General features: G+C 40.2%; 1 protein-coding gene across 1 annotated transcript; it reads right to left on the bottom strand.

The window, feature by feature from the left end:
• Nucleotides 1–3,206: 3,206 nt before the first annotated feature.
• On the bottom strand, nucleotides 3,207–15,242 carry LOC307262404 (GTPase IMAP family member 8-like). Its single transcript, XM_080043272.1, has 5 exons — nucleotides 15,178–15,242; nucleotides 10,414–11,206; nucleotides 10,032–10,048; nucleotides 4,801–6,564; nucleotides 3,207–3,792 (listed from the first exon to the last, which is right to left on the bottom strand). The coding sequence occupies exons 1-4, from the start codon at nucleotides 15,200–15,202 to the stop codon at nucleotides 5,738–5,740; spliced, it is 1,662 nt and encodes a 553-aa protein (XP_079899398.1). The 5' UTR covers nucleotides 15,203–15,242; the 3' UTR covers nucleotides 3,207–3,792; nucleotides 4,801–5,737.
• Between the last annotated feature and the right edge of the window lie 2,749 nt (nucleotides 15,243–17,991).

The raw sequence follows: 17,991 nt of genomic DNA, 5'->3' as shown, positions 1-17,991 counted from the left end.
TGTGTGTGTGTGTGTGTGTGTGTGTGTGTGTGTGTGTGTGTGTGTGTGTGCGTGTTTGTGTGTTTGTGTGTGTAATACATGCATTTCTCACTCCGGCCACACGAGGGCGATCTTCACTTACATTTCCGCTACTGCAGGCCCATCACGATACATCAGTTCAGTAACCAGTGTGTTTTATCATATTTTCCATTCGCTTTTCTAATGTGTATTCTTAATCTGGATGTATTTCTTGCCCCTGTAAAGCACTCTGAACGGCCTTGTGTCTGAATTGTGCTATAGAAATAAACTCACCTTGCCTAAAATCAGGAAAAATATTACAGTTTCTACCTAATACACTAATCGTGATATTTGAAGCACATTTTATCTCAAACCTTTCCGTCTTATAGACAATGCATTTAACAAGAGTGGTAAATGCGATTCATTGAAGGTATATTCTCAGATTGTCCTTTAAGGTCAGACACCACAGACAAAGACATTGGTTGCGTTCCGAATCTCCTCCTCTTTCTTTTTTCTATTCTACATACTACATCCGACGATAAAAATAATCTAGTTAGGATGCAGTAGGCATACTATTGGGACATACTTTTCTCTCTTATTTCATCATAACATTGCGCCTTGATCTTGCCTCTTGCTTTTATATCCGTCTCATCCCCGTTTGTTTTCATATGGAGGCTTCGTCGATGTTACGTCACTTCACGTGCGCACTGGATTGTGGGTCAGAATCGCCCAAATAGGATGCAGTTTTCAACACTAACAATCTTGGCCGCATGAAGTAGGACATCCGGGTACTTCTAACCATCCTAAATCTGGCCACAAGAATCGGGACATCCTAAATCTTTTTTCTACCATACTATATAGTAGAAAGTATGCGATTCGGAACGCAACCATTGTTTCAAGCACTGGTATGTTTTGGTCCTTTGAAAAACAGAGTTCCTGCCTTGTGTGTCCCTTTAAACTTCTCTCAGGGCTTTAACTGAATACCTTTTGGAAAGTTCCTGTAAGTGTAAACAGATGGCCTTGTGTCTGTCAACACACACACCCTGATCGAAACAACACCCTCTACAAACAACGGGCCAGCCAAGCATGAACTTAAGCAAATAACTGAAGATTCCTGTGTGTGTGTGTGTGTGTGTGTGTGTGTGTGTGTGTGTGTGTGTGTGTGTGTGTGTGTGTGTGTTTCCCCTCATAGACAGATATATTTGGACGGAGGACGTGGCACAAGGCCGCCGCCCAACAACCATCCTGTGTGTGAATCACAAGTCCATGTTGAGGGGGTTTAAATTCAAGACACACACTCTCTCTCACACACACACACACACACACACACTCACACACACACACACACACACACACACACACACACACACACACACACACACACACACACACAATGTTTCACACATCTGCTTCCACTTACTGGAACTTTCCAAATGTTTTTGAGATGAAGCCATGGGAGAAGTTTAAAGAGACACTGCAGACAAAGACATCGATTCAACAGAAATGTTTGTCTATTTATCTTCCATAACATGTCTTCTTTCATACTAGTATAAATCAAAGGTCCAACATGTACATTCAGGTGTTTATTTGACTAAACCTTGTCTGTTTGCGTCTGTATATTTCTCCTATACAACCATTTTTAACAGCTATTATCTCACATTTGTTATTTTCTCAATACTTTGAACCAAAAATCGCAACTTCTAAAGCACTTACATCAACTAAACTTTTCATAATCATTCTCAGCACTATTCTGAAGGTTATTACAGAAGGATTTGTTCATATGTTGTTCACTGTCTGATTTATGAGACATTTTCTTCTTAAAAACATGATGAAAATGCATTTTTTTATCTGTTTGCTCTCTCTCAGTCTGCAGTTTCCAAAGAAGCCTTTAAACTTGGGTTTTAAATCCTTCCGTGTTGTGTTTAGTGGATTCAGCAGAAAGACATAATTAAATAAAGAAAGGAATGTCTGTCCTGAAACTCAAACTGTTTTCATCAAACTCACGAGGCCAGTCGAGGAGACACAAAAAGTTATTTGCTGGAAGAATTAAAGGCGCTACGAGAAACTTTTAAATATTTCTGAAACAGTCTAATTTTTCCTCTGATGATCATAAATTACATGTAACAGCAAACGAGACCATCAGTGCAAAGAATGCTGTTTTTATATAGTTTTTCTTAATGCCTTTCTCATGGGTATACGCTCACCCAGGAACAACAGCTGGCGTGGTAAAAACACTACTGCTTTTGTCCAAAGGGGGCGCTAGAATTGACACACACTGAAAGTTCCTTGGAGCACCTTTAAGTACTTTTACTGAAATAATTATCATCATGAAACTTTGCCAGTTGATTACTCATTGAAACAATCATTTTTATGTATTATATTTTTTCGGGAATGTCTGAATAAATATGCAAATGTTTCAATATGGAACTAGTTATTTTTAATTTTTATTTATTTATTTTTTATTTTAATGTTTATTTGACAGGGACAATACATACAACATTGCCACAAAAAAATGGGAAAATGTGATGCATATAAGACGTCTAGCTTCAGCTAATTTGCAGTCTTTGTCCCTGGGTCAGGCTTTAAAATACAATCAAAGATACTAAATACAATAAATGCAGTGATAGAGATACAGTGAATAATACAGTTATAATATAGTTATGTTCTGCTCTTTCAAAAAGCAACAATCTAGATTAAAATAGGTTAAAATCTGTCTTTCATTTTCACAACATATTAGTGTCCAAATGTCTTACCGAACAGATTTGGGATGCAGCCTTTTCTTACTAAAAGTTGAAATACAAAAATGTATTATTTGAATGTCAGCAATCAACTGGCAAAATGTAATGAGGATATGTATAAGTTAAACATTTTACCCTGTTCACCTCGACTTGACAATATCAATCCTAAATGCCTTTTAATAAATATAATATAAAGGCTATGAAATGAAATTGAAGAAAGCATATCCTCACATTTTTGCACATGAATAAATTCGTCAGCATCATTTACTCACAACAGGAGGATCTTTATTTAAAAAATGTGAAATATATTAAAAAAAATTCGACCAAGGAAAATGACAAAAACATGTCAAGTAATAATTTCATAATGTCTCATGTATATCTGTGTTACATATAAATAAAGGGTCAAAATTAAAATGTGGAACAAAAAAAAGTCCCGATAACATTTTATAGTTAGAGATGACATCTGTGCATTGTTAAAGGTGGAGTAAGTGATTCTGGAGAATGCTTGTTGTCAAAATCACTTTTTGCTAGCTATGGGCATGTTGCCAACTATGGTGAGCCCCTTTGCAAACATACCCTTTGTTTACCTACCAGTTTACAGAGCCTAGGCTGTGTATTAACAACTTGAATAAACACAAAAAGCAACAATTTAACATAGACAGTGACAGTATTAATCAAAAGAAATTGTGGATTTTAATTTTTCTGCGTTCAAAGCAGTTTGAAATCAAGTTATCTCCTACAAATAGTAAATCAAATCAAATCAAATCAGTTTTATTTGTATAGCCCAAAATCACATTTGATCACATTTGTCTCAGTGGGCTTTACATTCCATACAATATGATATATGATACAATATGATACAATATGACACCCTGCCCTTACACCCTTAGCTCGGCTGAGAAAAAACTCCCAGTAAAAACCCTTTACCGGGATTAAAAAAAACACAAAAAAAAACACATTAATTGAAAAACTTTTTGTCCATAATGTAATATCTACAAAGGCCGTCAGACTTAAAGGTGCAGTCAGTGATTCTGGAGAACGCTTGTTGTCAAAATCACTTTGTCAAAATCAGTGAATATCTCCTCATGATCCACTACCTGTCTGTACTGTGTGAATATCTCCTCATGATCCACTACCTGTCTGTACTGTGTGAATATCTCCTCATGATCCACTACCTGTCTGTCTCTACCTGTCTGTCTCCTCATGATCCACTACCTGTCTGTACTGTGTGAATATCTCCTCATGATCCACTGCCTGTCTGTACTGTGTGAATATCTCCTCATGATCCACTGCCTGTCTGTACTGTGTGAATATCTCCTCATGATCCACTGCCTGTCTGTACTGTGTGAATATCTCCTCATGATCCACTACCTGTCTGTACTGTGTGAATATCTCCTCATGATCCACTGCCTGTCTGTACTGTGTGAATATCTCCTCATGATCCACTACCTGTCTGTACTGTGTGAATATCTCCTCATGATCCACTACCTGTCTGTACTGTGTGAATATCTCCTCATGATCCACTACCTGTCTGTACTGTGTGAATATCTCCTCATGATCCACTACTGTACTGTGTGAATATCTCCTCATGATCCACTACCTGTCTGTACTGTGTGAATATCTCCTCATGATCCACTACCTGTCTGTACTGTGTGAATATCTCCTCATGATCCACTACCTGTCTGTACTGTGTGAATATCTCCTCATGATCCACTGCCTGTCTGTACTGTGTGAATATCTCCTCATGATCCACTACCTGTCTGTACTGTGTGAATATCTCCTCATGATCCACTACCTGTCTGTACTGTGTGAATATCTCCTCATGATCCACTACCTGTCTGTACTGTGTGAATATCTCCTCATGATCCACTACCTGTCTGTACTGTGTGAATATCTCCTCATGATCCACTACCTGTCTGTACTGAGTGAATATCTCCTCATGATCCACTACCTGTCTGTACTGTGTGAATATCTCCTCATGATCCACTACCTGTCTGTACTGTGTGAATATCTCCTCATGATCCACTGCCTGTCTGTACTGTGTGAATATCTCCTCATGATCCACTACCTGTCTGTACTGTGTGAATATCTCCTCATGATCCACTACCTGTCTGTACTGTGTGTGGATGATAAAAAATAAGAATACAAAAATAGAGTTATTACACAGCCTAGGCTCTGTAAACGTGCATGTTGCTAGCTACTGTAGGCCCCTTTTGTCTACATGCCCTTTGTATACATATCCATTTACAGAGGCTAGGCTGTGTAATAACGCTGGATATTTTTTCAGCACACACACAGTACAGACAGGTAGCGGATCATGAGGAGATATTCACACAGTACAGACAGGTAGCGGATCATGAGGAGATATTCACACAGTACAGACAGGTAGTGGATCATGAGGAGATATTCACACAGTACAGACAGGTAGTGGATCATGAGGAGATATTCACACAGTACAGACAGGTAGCGGATCATGAGGAGATATTCACTCAGTACAGACAGGTAGTGGATCATGAGGAGATATTCACTGATTTTGACAAAGAGTGACAATTTTGACAACAACAGACATTCTCCAGAATCTCTGACTCCACCTTCAAGCCATGGCAGCCATCTTTAAAGGAATACTTCACCCATACGGAACCGGCGTTATATCATTATAAAATCACTATTATAATATAATGAATGAGTTTTTTCCCCTCAGTCTTTCCCTCAGTCTTCCCTTGGCCCAGCTGTCCTGTTAATCCTAACCCTACATTTTTACTTGTGTGATGTCACACTAGTAAAAATGTAGGGTTAGACAGTGTTACCATAAAACACTCTTTCTGCCTTTTCTCAGGCTAGGATGAACCGATTTCTAAAATGTTTTCACATTTATACTACATAGGATCTCAGAGTTCAATACACGTTCATAGTTCCACCGCTGAAATAGGTCTTTAAGCTTAGAAACACTTATCTTTTTAAGAGTTTAGCCATCTATTGACACAAGAACAATGAACACTTCTTCACTGCAGCACACAGTTCTTTTTGGTCTTGGCCCTAATGTGTTCGGCTGTAACGATGCCCACGCCTCCTACCACACCCCCCACGGCCGCTCCCGCCACCATTCCCACCGGTATCCCGACCGCGCTCGCGACAAAATGTGAAACAACCCCTCCCATCCCTGCTCCCGCTAAAGCCGACCCGTTCACAGCCAGCGCGATTCTCTTAACAAGTGCGGCGCGATTCTGCCCTCCGACATCTTTATAACATCTCCCTTCATTTCTTTCAACGGTGGTTTTGATGTCACGCAACAGCTCCGTGACTTGAGATTGATCTTGGGTCTCTGTGTTGTCGATGGCGCAGTATCCACCGTTACACCCGCTCACAAAGCTGTTCAGTTCTTCGCTGTCTTTCACAAACTCCTGAATGCTTTTCCCCTTCGCGTTCAGTTGGTCTCCACCGGTAAACAAAACCAAAATGTAGTTTAAGACATTTTCCGTGAACGTTTTTTTTATAAGCTCCACCATTTCCTTTTCTTCTTCCGTGTATCTGTTGAGAGCCATCACCAGTAGAAAGACATGTGGGCCGGGGGAAGCAAGAGAAACACCTTTCTTGATCTCCTCAAGTATCTCCTGGTCTGTTTTCTCTGCGTGGCAAAGGCCCGGAGTGTCCACAACAACCACCTTTTGCCCTCCGATTGTTAGTTCCTCTTTATAGCAGGTTTCTGTCTCCATCAAAATGCCTTCTGGACGTTTGGCGCTTCCCTCAGAGCTCCTCACAAGCGTCCGCATCACGGAAGTTTTCCCCGAATTCACCTTTCCAACGAGAACTATCCTCAGGTCTGAAGAATCTGTGGAGGAAGAGCACACAGACATCAGTGGTATGGAAGAAAAATATAATTTAAATATCAACAACAGAGCTCAACAGTAACCTTAATAAAGAAAATGTTTTTCTGCAGAATCTTAATCATGCAAATGGTTCATATTTGGTAAATATTTTAGAAAAAGGACATGTGGAAAGTGAGATTTTGATAAATCAATCAATCAATTAATCAAACTTTATTTATTACTTTTCATACAAGTAAATGTAACACAAAGTGCTTAGGATTAGAAAGCAGTGCTATTGTGGCTCAGAGATGGAGCCAACAATTCTGGAGAAAACTGGTATTAAAACATAGCCTAGGCTCTGTAAACCACTTTTTTTAAGTAAATTTCCCCATTCAAAACCTCTATTGACATTTCAAAAATTCCTTATGTCAATATTTTTAATTATGGAATAAAGCCAACCAGCTATCCACATATTCATCAGGACTATCAAACATTTTATTCAGTGCAAAAAAAAAAAAACAATTGAAAAACTGATAAAAAAATCATTGGTTCATTTTCTGGGAGTTAAGAAATTACTTATCCCACAATGCATTGCATTTCTTTGACTTTTCCCAACAAAGAACGGTTTAGCACTTCTTTCAAAACGTAACAGACACATTATTTCTACACACATCATTTATGTAAGTGGAAGGTAAACTTCACACATTTTTGTAAAGTTCTATTTTTGATAACGGACAGATTTATCAATTGTATCTGTCCCGGTTTCATTTATTTCATTTTTAACTGGACTAATTTAAAATTTTCATATAATGTCTTGTATCTGATATTGTATTGTATATCAATCGATGCTGAATGTGGTTTATGAGAATTGTACGTGACTGTTGATTGCGTTTATTTTATCATAGTACTGCCTTCTTGGAAAACAGATTTTATTCTCAATTAATTTGACCTGGTTAGATAGGATAGATAGATAGATTGATTGATTGATTCTCTGCTGATTCTCTGTAGTTAAGAAAAGAAAAAAAACTTATGTAAAAATAAAGTAGCTTTAGTTACTACATTTCTCCCTGGGGAACAGTACTCAAACTAACACACACACACACACACACACACACACACACACACACACACACACACTAGAGAAGCTTAACTGTAGTACAACATCTTCCAATGTCATCTCCTTGGTAGTTTGCTACGCTATACTTTCAAAGTAGGTTCAACAACTCTGATGGTCTCATTATGTAATTAAAGAAAATATACGTGATATGTGGATTTTGCCAAGGCTCCATCGTTGTTTCTTTCCTATTCGATATTCACACGGTTCAAATTATGCGATCATATTTATGCCGACGACACACGCGTTTACTTTGCTCAACCGTCGACTACAGTCACATAGATTCTCATAGCAAAGGGCAATCTACAAATAAATAACTGCATGTGCCTTAAATTAATCCAGCTAAATGTAGATAAAACTGTTGGAAATAACCAGAAATAGTCAGAAATATGTGGAAATGTAACTGTAAGTGCCACATCATATCCCAAAATGTCTGGTAAGTCTAGTCCTAAACCCAGCACAAGAATCAGAGGAGATTCATGCAGAGAACCTAATGCATGCCTCCATTCCCAGCTCATTTGATTACTAAGAAAAATGTTTTTTATCTCAGTTTTTCCCCAAAAAACTCTAAATATTATGCAATAAATCAGTGGATATAGTCCTAACAAAGACCAACAACAATGGACATGTCACAAAAAAAACTGAAGTCCCTGAACTGGTTTCCTCTAAAGAATAGAGTTGACAGAGCCACTAATTGTCTATAAAACTCATCAAAACTAAATTTTCTTACCACTGACTGTTTTTACCCAAAAATATTTAATTTATGTCTCTTCCTAACTTCCCAAAATCTTAATTCAAAATATTTCTTTTTGAATGTATTGTGTATAAAAATGTTTTTAAACAATGCCTGGAAAGTCCTCAAAAGTCAACACATGTCATAAAGTACCCTTAACAATAAAAAGGCACAATTCTTGATTCTGACATAAAAAAGGAAGAAATTAAGATATAAAATCTCTTATATATTCAGCCAGATAAAGAGGAACTGATTGTAACATCCCTTTTTTTCTTCCATGACACAAAACACACCCAAAAAAACATACAGAGCAGCATTAGCACTGCTCAAAGACAGTGGGAGAAATGTAGGCAACTCACCAGTCAGTAAGGCTTTCCCACTGGTCATCCTGGTCTCTTGGTGAAGGCAGCAGTCTTTAAGAAGTCCTTTCACTGTGGGTATCTCCTGCTTCTGAAAACTTTAATATCCAACTCATCAGTATATATATTATATCCTGCTCCAAGGTCCCTCCCCTCAAATCTACATCATCTGTTTCTAGTTCAAATCTGACCAATCACATAGCAGAGATTTAGAAAAAAAATGGCTGCTAGCAAGAAATCAAGAAAGGGGGTTGAGCTTAGAGTCCATGAGGTAAGTAGAGTCAATTTCATGTATTGTGTATAAAAACAGATATGACATGTACAAATACTGCAAAAATAGTGATACAATCTTATACAGATTCCCTGCAGTAAATCTTACTCAGTGTGTGTTTTAAAAAAATATATTATTTCTCCATATATACAGAACATACAAGGATCCCAACATAAAGTGATTCTATGATGAATTATGTGATTATGGACGGATGGATTTTCTGTGGAATTATAACCAAGATTACAATTCATTAGTCCACATTTTAACAAACATCAAAGCACTTTTGTAAGGGTAAGGTAATTCTATCATATTTACATGATGCAGCTAATAGTTAGCATGGTGAAGCTAGCCTGGTCGCTTGCAAGCTTCACAATAGCCTCGTTTGAGATGTCGCCGTCTTGCTAAGACCTGCGCAACTATGACGCTCGGCTTGCTGAGCGCACAGCATTTTTGCAGCATTTTTGTTGTGCGCTCAGCAAGACGCGCGTCATAGTTGCGCAGGTCTTGCTCAGACCTGGGTAAGTCGAACGAGGCTATTAATTTCTCTCCTTCAAATCAGTCTGTTGACTGGGCCAATCAGGGCCCTGCGTTCGTCCCTTATAGTGGAAGGCAGCCCCTGATTGGTCCATGTAGACATCAATCTAGCCTCCAGTCAGACCGGACCCTCCCCACTTTCTGTCTGTTAGTGGAAGGCAGCCCCTGATTGGTTCATGTAGTCATCAATCTAGCCTCCAGTCAGACCGGACCCTCCCCACTTTCTGTCTGTTAGTGGAAGGCAGCCCCTGATTGGTTCATGTAGTCATCAATCTAGCCTCCAGTCAGACCGGACCCTCCCCACTGTCTGTCTGTTTGTGGAAGGCAGCCCCTGATTGGTTCATGTAGTCGATGAATAAGCTTGAGGGATATGGCTGGTGTCACGAGGCTTGATTGACGACTACATGAACCAATCAGAAGCTGCCGTCCACTATAAGGGACGAACGTTAGGCCCTAATTGGCCCCCACGGCCGGCTTACATCTCTTCAGAGGGTTTCTATTGGTGGTGCGAATGCCAAAAGAATTAATCCCTTGAAAGTCCCCCGGCCTTTGTTGCAGTGGTCGCGGGTTCAAATCAGACCCGTGGACCTTTACTGCAGGTCACCCCCCTCTCTCTCTGTCTCCCCATCTCAACTCTGTACTGTCTAATAAAGCTTGAAAATGACAAAAAAGAATATAAAAAAAAAAAAAAGTTCCCCCGTTGACAGTTTCTTTCATGAGGTTCCTAGGACTGTTTTGTGCGAAAACACCCATTGACACTGGACAGTGCCGTAGAGCTGGTAGTCTGAGACGATGCTCCATGTATCAACAGTTCCCATGTCATGAATATTTCATGGTCTAAAGATATCTATCTCTGGCTACTCAGATGGCATGAGTTGTAACGCCACATCTTGCACTTTTTTAAGGAATCCGCGTAAACCTGGAACTTTTGCCTGCATGAGTTCCAGACCGTCACAGATCAGGTCCGCCAAACTAATTTCTCCGGCCTTTTTGGGATCTTGGGAATCTTTGTCCAAATTTACCTCGGGGCATCTGGTGAGCGCTTCGAAGGCCTTCACAGCAAGTTTAAACATCTTGTTGCTGTAGAAGCTGCTCTTGTTCCTGTCTTTATTTCTCTGGACCGTGCTCTTGATCGTCTGCAGGAGATCTTTAACTTGAAACTCATCTTCCACCTCGTTGTTAAAGACATGGTATCTCCTCCCAGACATGAACTTCTTGAGACTTTTGTTCTTTTCAATAAAGTCTTCGGCGTTACATTGATCTCCGTGCGTGAACAAGACAATGGTATAATCGGTTGCGTGTTTGAAAACCCTCTGAAAGTCTTCCAGCACTTTTCTGTCTTGTCTTGAGAAGTCTCCTAGCTTTAGCACCAACAGGAACACGTGGGGACCGGGGGTGATCCACGTGATGCATGTCAGGATTTCTTTCGTTACTTCCTCACGAGTTTTGTGGCTGTGGAAAAGACCCGGAGTGTCGATAATCGCCAGAGTTTGTCCGTCAAACTCTCTCGTCCCCTTTTTGCATATTCCCGTCTCAGATGCTGAAGAAAGGTTAGTGTCAAAACTGTCGCTCCCGAGGATTGTGTTTCCTGAAGCGCTTTTCCCAACGCCGGTCTTTCCAAAGAGAACGATCCGCAGCTCGGATTCTTCTGGCTCTGTTGGGAAAAAACAGACATGATGACAATTAGTTATTTGAAAAAAGTCATATCAATCAAAGAGGCCCATTACATGATTCATTTTCATACATTTTAAGCTCACCATCGTATTTAAACAAGAATTCTGTTCTAAAGGTGCAGTGTGTAATTTCTGAGTATATTGACATAATCTAGTGGTGAGATTGTAGATGTCAACGCTCCCTTGCTAACCCCTTTTTTTTGTGTTGTTGGTGTTTAGAATTGTGCAATCATAATCACACTGGTGTTTTGATAAAATATCATAGGTATATCTGGGCTCGCTCTCTGTGATGTAGCAGCCCTAGCAGACCCTCAACAAAAGGCCAAGATAAAATCACTCCAGTCCAACAGTCTATATATTCTGTCTGCATGTTATTTCTGTTGTGTTTGTCCATCTGTTATTATCTGTCAGGAATGCGGTCGCTACCTGTACTGTGATGTGAAAACGAATTTAAACTTGGGGACAATAAAGTCTAAAGTCACTCTAGAGTACGGTAGCTGCTCCCCCACATTGAGAAGAGGGTTGAGGGGGTTTGGGGGTCTAAGTTAAGATAAGTTAATTTATTATTCAATGATTCGTTACATTGAAATTTGTCTTTTCGCATCTCCCCTCTAAAGTCACCACACTTCGGAGGGGGTCAGAGGGCAGGGTCAGCCATAGCACAATGGTAGAGATGGTGGTCACCGTAGACGTAATACCGGCCTCTGCTAGTTTTACAACTAACACCCTCCTGTCCAGTGCCGGGGATCGAACCAGTGACCTCATGGTTACTGGGAGGAGGAACCAGCGACCTCATGGTTACTGGTCGGCCACCCTGGTAAGGTTCCCCCTGATGGCTTCACTTTGGGGGAGAACCAGGCAGGTCTGACTGGGACTAGACCCTGGAACAGATCCATGACACGCTGGAGAGATGCTCCCTGTGTTCCAAATCAAATAATTTTTTACGGACTATCCTTATTACTACAGCTGACCATAAAAACTATCTTTCTTTATTAGCAAGGAGGTACGGGGATTGAAAGCAGCCTACATCTCCTCTCTGGCCTGAGAAAGTTTTGGGGAAAAAGAAGTCTGGGCAGTTCTGCTACCTGACCAGAAGTAAATGGATCAGACTATAAGATAGATGGATATCAGATACATGTTTTCCATCAAATGCCCAATCTGGAATGTTGTTTTTGCTTTTCCAGTGAAAAAGAACTGGTTCCAGAGTGGTACCAACTCTTTACTGGTCTAGAACCAAGAACCAAAAGCTGACTTACACAAAGATGGCGCTGCATCCCACTTGTATGTAGATATAAAAGGCTCATTCTAAGGTAATATTTTTTTTTCCCAAGCTAAACTAATTAAAAACATACTTTTTCTACCAAGTCTGTTCTGAAAAACAACAATTAATTATACACACTGCACCTTTAAATGGACATTTCTAACATGGAAATTTCTCTCTGACACCTGGGAGAACGTATATGTTAATGTAAAACATGTGATGATGGAAACAGCCTTTTCTAAATGCACCTTTGAGATAAGACTGTTTTGCCAACATGTCTATCACACACACACACACACACACACACACACACACACACACACACACACACACACACACACACACACACACACACACACACACACACACACACACACACACACACACACACACACACACACACAGGAGTTTACCACAACCAACTAGAAACTACAACTTTGTAAATTATCAGAATCAGAATCAGAAAAAACATTATTTATCCCAAGATGGGCAATTCACTTCATAGATCCCAGTTCCAATCACACAATAAAAAAAATAATTTATAAATACTATAATTAGCAGTAAGAGGTAGACAAAAACATATATCAACAGCTGTCCAACACACACACACTCAACTCACATTCCTTTCAGCCTGTCAGTAACAACCAGCCAGCAACACTGGTGTGCTCTCCACCTATTCCTGACTTTATTCCTGGTAAATGGACTTGTACTAATACAGCGCTTTTCTAGTCGTACATGAACACTCAAAGCGCTTTACAATTCTGCCGCATTCACCCCATTCACAAACAAATTCACACACTGATGGCAAAGGCTTCTGCCCATCAGATTGTCAAAGGCTTTTTGATCTGACTACATTGTTTTAGCCTGTCACTCACCCGTTCAAAGATCTACGCCCAGAAACGTCCAGATCAAGCAAAACAATTTTAATTCAAAGACGACGAAAACTGCACAGATACACTCATGCACAAGCTCTCAAGTCAGTCACAACATGCACTGTTTGAAGCTAACCACTTTAACAGTACTGAGTGAGTTTGTGACACTTTGTTAGCCTCAGAGCATAATTGCCTAAATCATATTTACTCTACTCTTCTTTTATTCTACATCTACTCTACTCTACATCTACTTTTCGTTAGCCTAATAGCATAATTGCCTAAGTCATATTTTAAGGGTTATAGAGTAGGGTGAAGTAGATATAGAGTAGAGTAGATGTAGAGTAGAGTAGATGTAGAGTAAACAGTATTAAGGCAATTATGCTATGAGGCTAACGACTTTGATCATTCTAATAGAAGCTAGAACAGGACACAGAGTTTCGTCAGGACACCGACTGTGAACAAATGCCCCGGGAGCAGGAATTACCTGCAGAGTCGATATGTACCGAACCCGAAAAAAAATCTGGCAAAAAATTTCGGCAAACACTTGGAAGAAATCATCCATGCTTACAAGAACCAAAATCATTTATATGTAATAAATATGACAGCTTCACACATTAGGGATTCAACAACAGCCTTTCCGTGTCATATTTTTCTATATGCCGACGATACAGCTCTTTATGTGTCTGTACCTTTGTAGAGCTTAGCTTGTTCTCTCTGGAATTAAATATAAATTAAGAAACACACGTGGATTATTGTTCAGTTTTCGGAATCTTCTGCATCACTGCAAAAATTTACCGGAATCTTTCAGGTAAGAATAAAATGTCTAAAGATAAAAAGTCAAATCAAAGGACTTTACTTTCGGACCTAAAAGCTGCTTTCCCTGATGGTTAAACCTTCTAGTTCATTGTAAAAGCATTGGTTGAAAGGCATGTTGATTATACTGCCACCCCCTGGTTCACTGGTCCACCACAATTCAATTATAATAAATCAGAAAAAGCATAAATTGACAAAAGTAATCTTGAAATTCTGCATATATACAGTACATTTGAAATACACAAAATTGTGTTAAAATTTGATTAGAGCCAAAAATAAATAAATGACATTGCTATGTTGCTCACACTCCAACATGTTAAAAGGCAAAAGGTCTCAAAATCTAAAAAATGACTTATCAAGAAATAATTAAACATGTAGTAACTTCATTTTGAGTTATTGGGTTTAAAGGGAAAACAAAAGAACACCAAAGATCTGAATTCTGGAAGATCACCAGTAAAGTTCAGCTGTTAAATTTTAAAAAAGCTGGAAAAATAAGTGTGAGACTTTAGAATGATCATAGTCTTATCCTAGTGTTCTGCATTCTAAAAAAAAAAATATTGTACACAAGACTTTTCTGAACCAGAATGTACAATATTCAAATCAAATCAAATCAAATCAGTTTTATTTGTATAGCCCAAAATCACAAACACATTTGTCTCAGTGGGATTTACATTTCATACAATATGATATATGATACAATAGAACATTCAGAAAGAAAAAACCTGTTTTTCTTGTGAAGGCAAGCCATGTGTAAAACAACAAAAGAGGTCTTTGAAGAATTAGAAAAACACAAAAAAAACATTCCATATAGTAGCATAAAAGTAAGTAGCTTGTCAGTAAAGTGAATGAAAGCAAAAGGCTTGAAAGTGAAGTTAGACAAGAGGTTGGAGGAGAGATGTGGATGTTTAAGATACATGAAAAAGTCAGCAATGAGAGGAGAATTAGGTGGCTGCCCTGTTAGTTTGTCAAGCCCTGCTCTGAGTGAGTGTATATGAAATGTACTTACTGGAATGGCTGTGTCTGCTGGCCATAGTAATCCTGTAACAGAAGTTGATCAGTGATGTCCTCTTGCTGCTGAGGGGTTTGTTGTAGAAAAAGTTCTGATTTCATCTTATATATGATAAAATCTGTGCAGGCCCCTCCCCCTTTCACATGTGTCATCTGTTACCTAGAGAGTTTGAGGGAAGAATCTCAGAGAGCCAGCCAATCACAGAGCAGGAAAACTAAAATGTGGCTGCAATGAGCAAATCAGGGGCCAAACTGAATCAAAACTGAATGAAACATATGTTGGGTTTGACCACTAGTTTACCACTTGTGTTAGCTGTATTATTTTAAAGTTTAAGTTGATTTTAAATTGGATTTTGTATGTTATACATGATACATGAGATAAAGCATTTGATGAACGAATGTAAAATCCAACCAGAATAATGAAAGCACTTTGTAAAGTTGTTTTACCTCATGGAAAGAACATATCTGGGGTTAGAACTTTTTCAGTGATATCTATCCAGTCATGATTTCATCAGGGCTATACTCAGGGCTGTACGCTTATTTTTTTAGGTGGTAGCACTGGTGCTAGCAAGCAAAAAAATTCAGTAGCACAAAAATAAATTTGGTAGCACACAAAGTATGATCGAAAACTTGCATAACCTTAACCCTTGCATTTCACTGTAATTACCTTTGAGCCTGTCATCTTGGTCTCATTTGAGATTCTCAATTAATATTATATCCTAGTGTGTGAGGTAATAATTGTAGAAGAATAAATAGGGGTGCACTGATTGCAATTTAGACAAAATAATCCGATAGCCCTGGCTATACTACAGGCTCGTTTCCACAGTGTGGTTCACAATTACTAGCGTTTCCACTGTCATTACATGGGAAGGGTACCAAAATACTGCGCAGCACCAATTTGTTGACCCCCTTTCATTGGGGTCCCAAAAGGGGTGGAGCTACACACTGCAGTCCGTTGATTGGTCGACATGATCTTCATTACGGTGTGAGAGATAAACCGCCATGTTTCAGTGAAGAATCTTGTGTTTAAGATTAAATGTTGGCGTGGAAACGCAAGCCAGATTTAGGGTTAACGTGCCGTACCAAACCGAACTGTGCCGCTTAGTGGAAACGAGGCATATGCTTCAAATGACAAAATACCGTCTAAAAATGTCTAACGGCGATTTCAGTGAGTTTGGTATTTATCAGTAAACTGATGCTTTTGGTTGTTTTTTCTGTTTAGGCCGGTTCAGTTTCCCGGAAGAGCACACATTTATTTGGACCAATTAAAAGACGGAATTTGCTGAGGGGCGTGTACGAAGGAGCTGAGGTCTTTTCTGATTGGTCAAACATTTGGTGTCGGAAAATGTAAACAGGAAATGGACATGCTACTTCCGTGCAGAGAATCACAGACTTTGAAATATTGTTGTGGAAGTTTTTTTCATTTGACTCCACGCTGTTCAACTGTGTGGACCTCTACAGTCAGCCTCCGCTTTCCTTCCTGCAGTTGGTTCCGATTAAGTTCTCACTGCGATAGAACTGAACAAGGGTTCTCTTGGAAACGGTCCCAGAAACCACCTCTGCAAGACCGGTTGTTTTGGTCGAATCAACAGCAGTTATAGCTCTGACGGGGCGTGCCCAGGTCAGTGTGGAGATATAATATCTCCATCTTTTCCTCGGTTATCCTCCTTCCAGCTGGATGTGCCTTGAATAATAATGATATCACCACCTCAAACATTCAGCAGTCATACACATTCACATAAGGCAATGTGGGTGAAGTGCCTTACCCAAGGACACAACAACCATGACACAGTTGGCAGGGTGAGAATCGAACCGCCAACCCTCCGATCATTGGCCGACCCGCTCTACCACCTGAGCCACAGTCCAACACCTTCCCAGGGAGCATCCTCACCAGGAGCCAGATCCACATCAACTCAGGATAACTGAGCTTCTCCCCCCATCTCTAATAGAGACGCCAGCCACCTTCCTGAGAAATCGCATTTTGGCCGCTTGTACCCGCGATCTAGTTCTTGGGGTCATGACCGAGCCTTCCTGACCATAGGTGAAGGTAGGAACCAAGATCGACCTGTAGAGCCAGAGCTTTGACTTCAGACTCAGCTCTCTTTTCATCACAACAGTGCAGTAAAGCGAGTTCAATATCCCCACTGCTGCGATTCCCCGGCATTTCTGATGCTCCATTGTTCCCTCACTCGTCAACAAGACCCAAAACTACTTGAACTCCTTCTCCCCGGAGTAGGTAGTCCAAAGGTTTCCTGCTGAGCACCATGGCCTCAGATTTAGAGGTGCTGATCCTCATGCCAACCGCTTCACACTCGGCTGCAAACCGATCCAGTGAGAGCTGAAGGTCACAAGCCGATGATGTCATCAGAACCACATCATCCGCAAACATCAGAGATGAGATCCTCAGCCCACCAAACTGCACTCCCTCCCCACCACGACTACGCCTTGATGTCCTGTCCATGAATATCACAAACAGGATTGGTGATAACGCTCAGCCCTGGCAGAATCTGTCTCCCACAGGAAACAGGAAAGTGCGACTTACCACAGAGAACCCGGACACAGCTCTGGCTTTGAGCGTACAGAGATTAGATGGCCCTGAGAAGGGACCCCCTCACCCCCCTCATCCCCCTCACCCCCTCTCCCCCTCACCCTCTCACCCCCCATACTCCCACAGCACCTACCCACAATATCTCAGGTGGGACCCGGTGATATGCCTTTTTTAAGATCCATAAAACACATGTAGAATGGATGATCAAACTCCCAAGCCCCTCTAGGATCCTTCTATCCTAGTCATCAATCTAGCCTCCAGTCA

Source organism: Ammodytes marinus (assembly GCF_949987685.1).
Source record: "Ammodytes marinus genome assembly, chromosome: 16".
NCBI classification, from domain to species: domain Eukaryota; kingdom Metazoa; phylum Chordata; class Actinopteri; order Uranoscopiformes; family Ammodytidae; genus Ammodytes; species Ammodytes marinus.
Note: the sequence above shows the minus strand (reverse complement) of the source record. Positions and strands in the feature narration are given on the sequence as shown.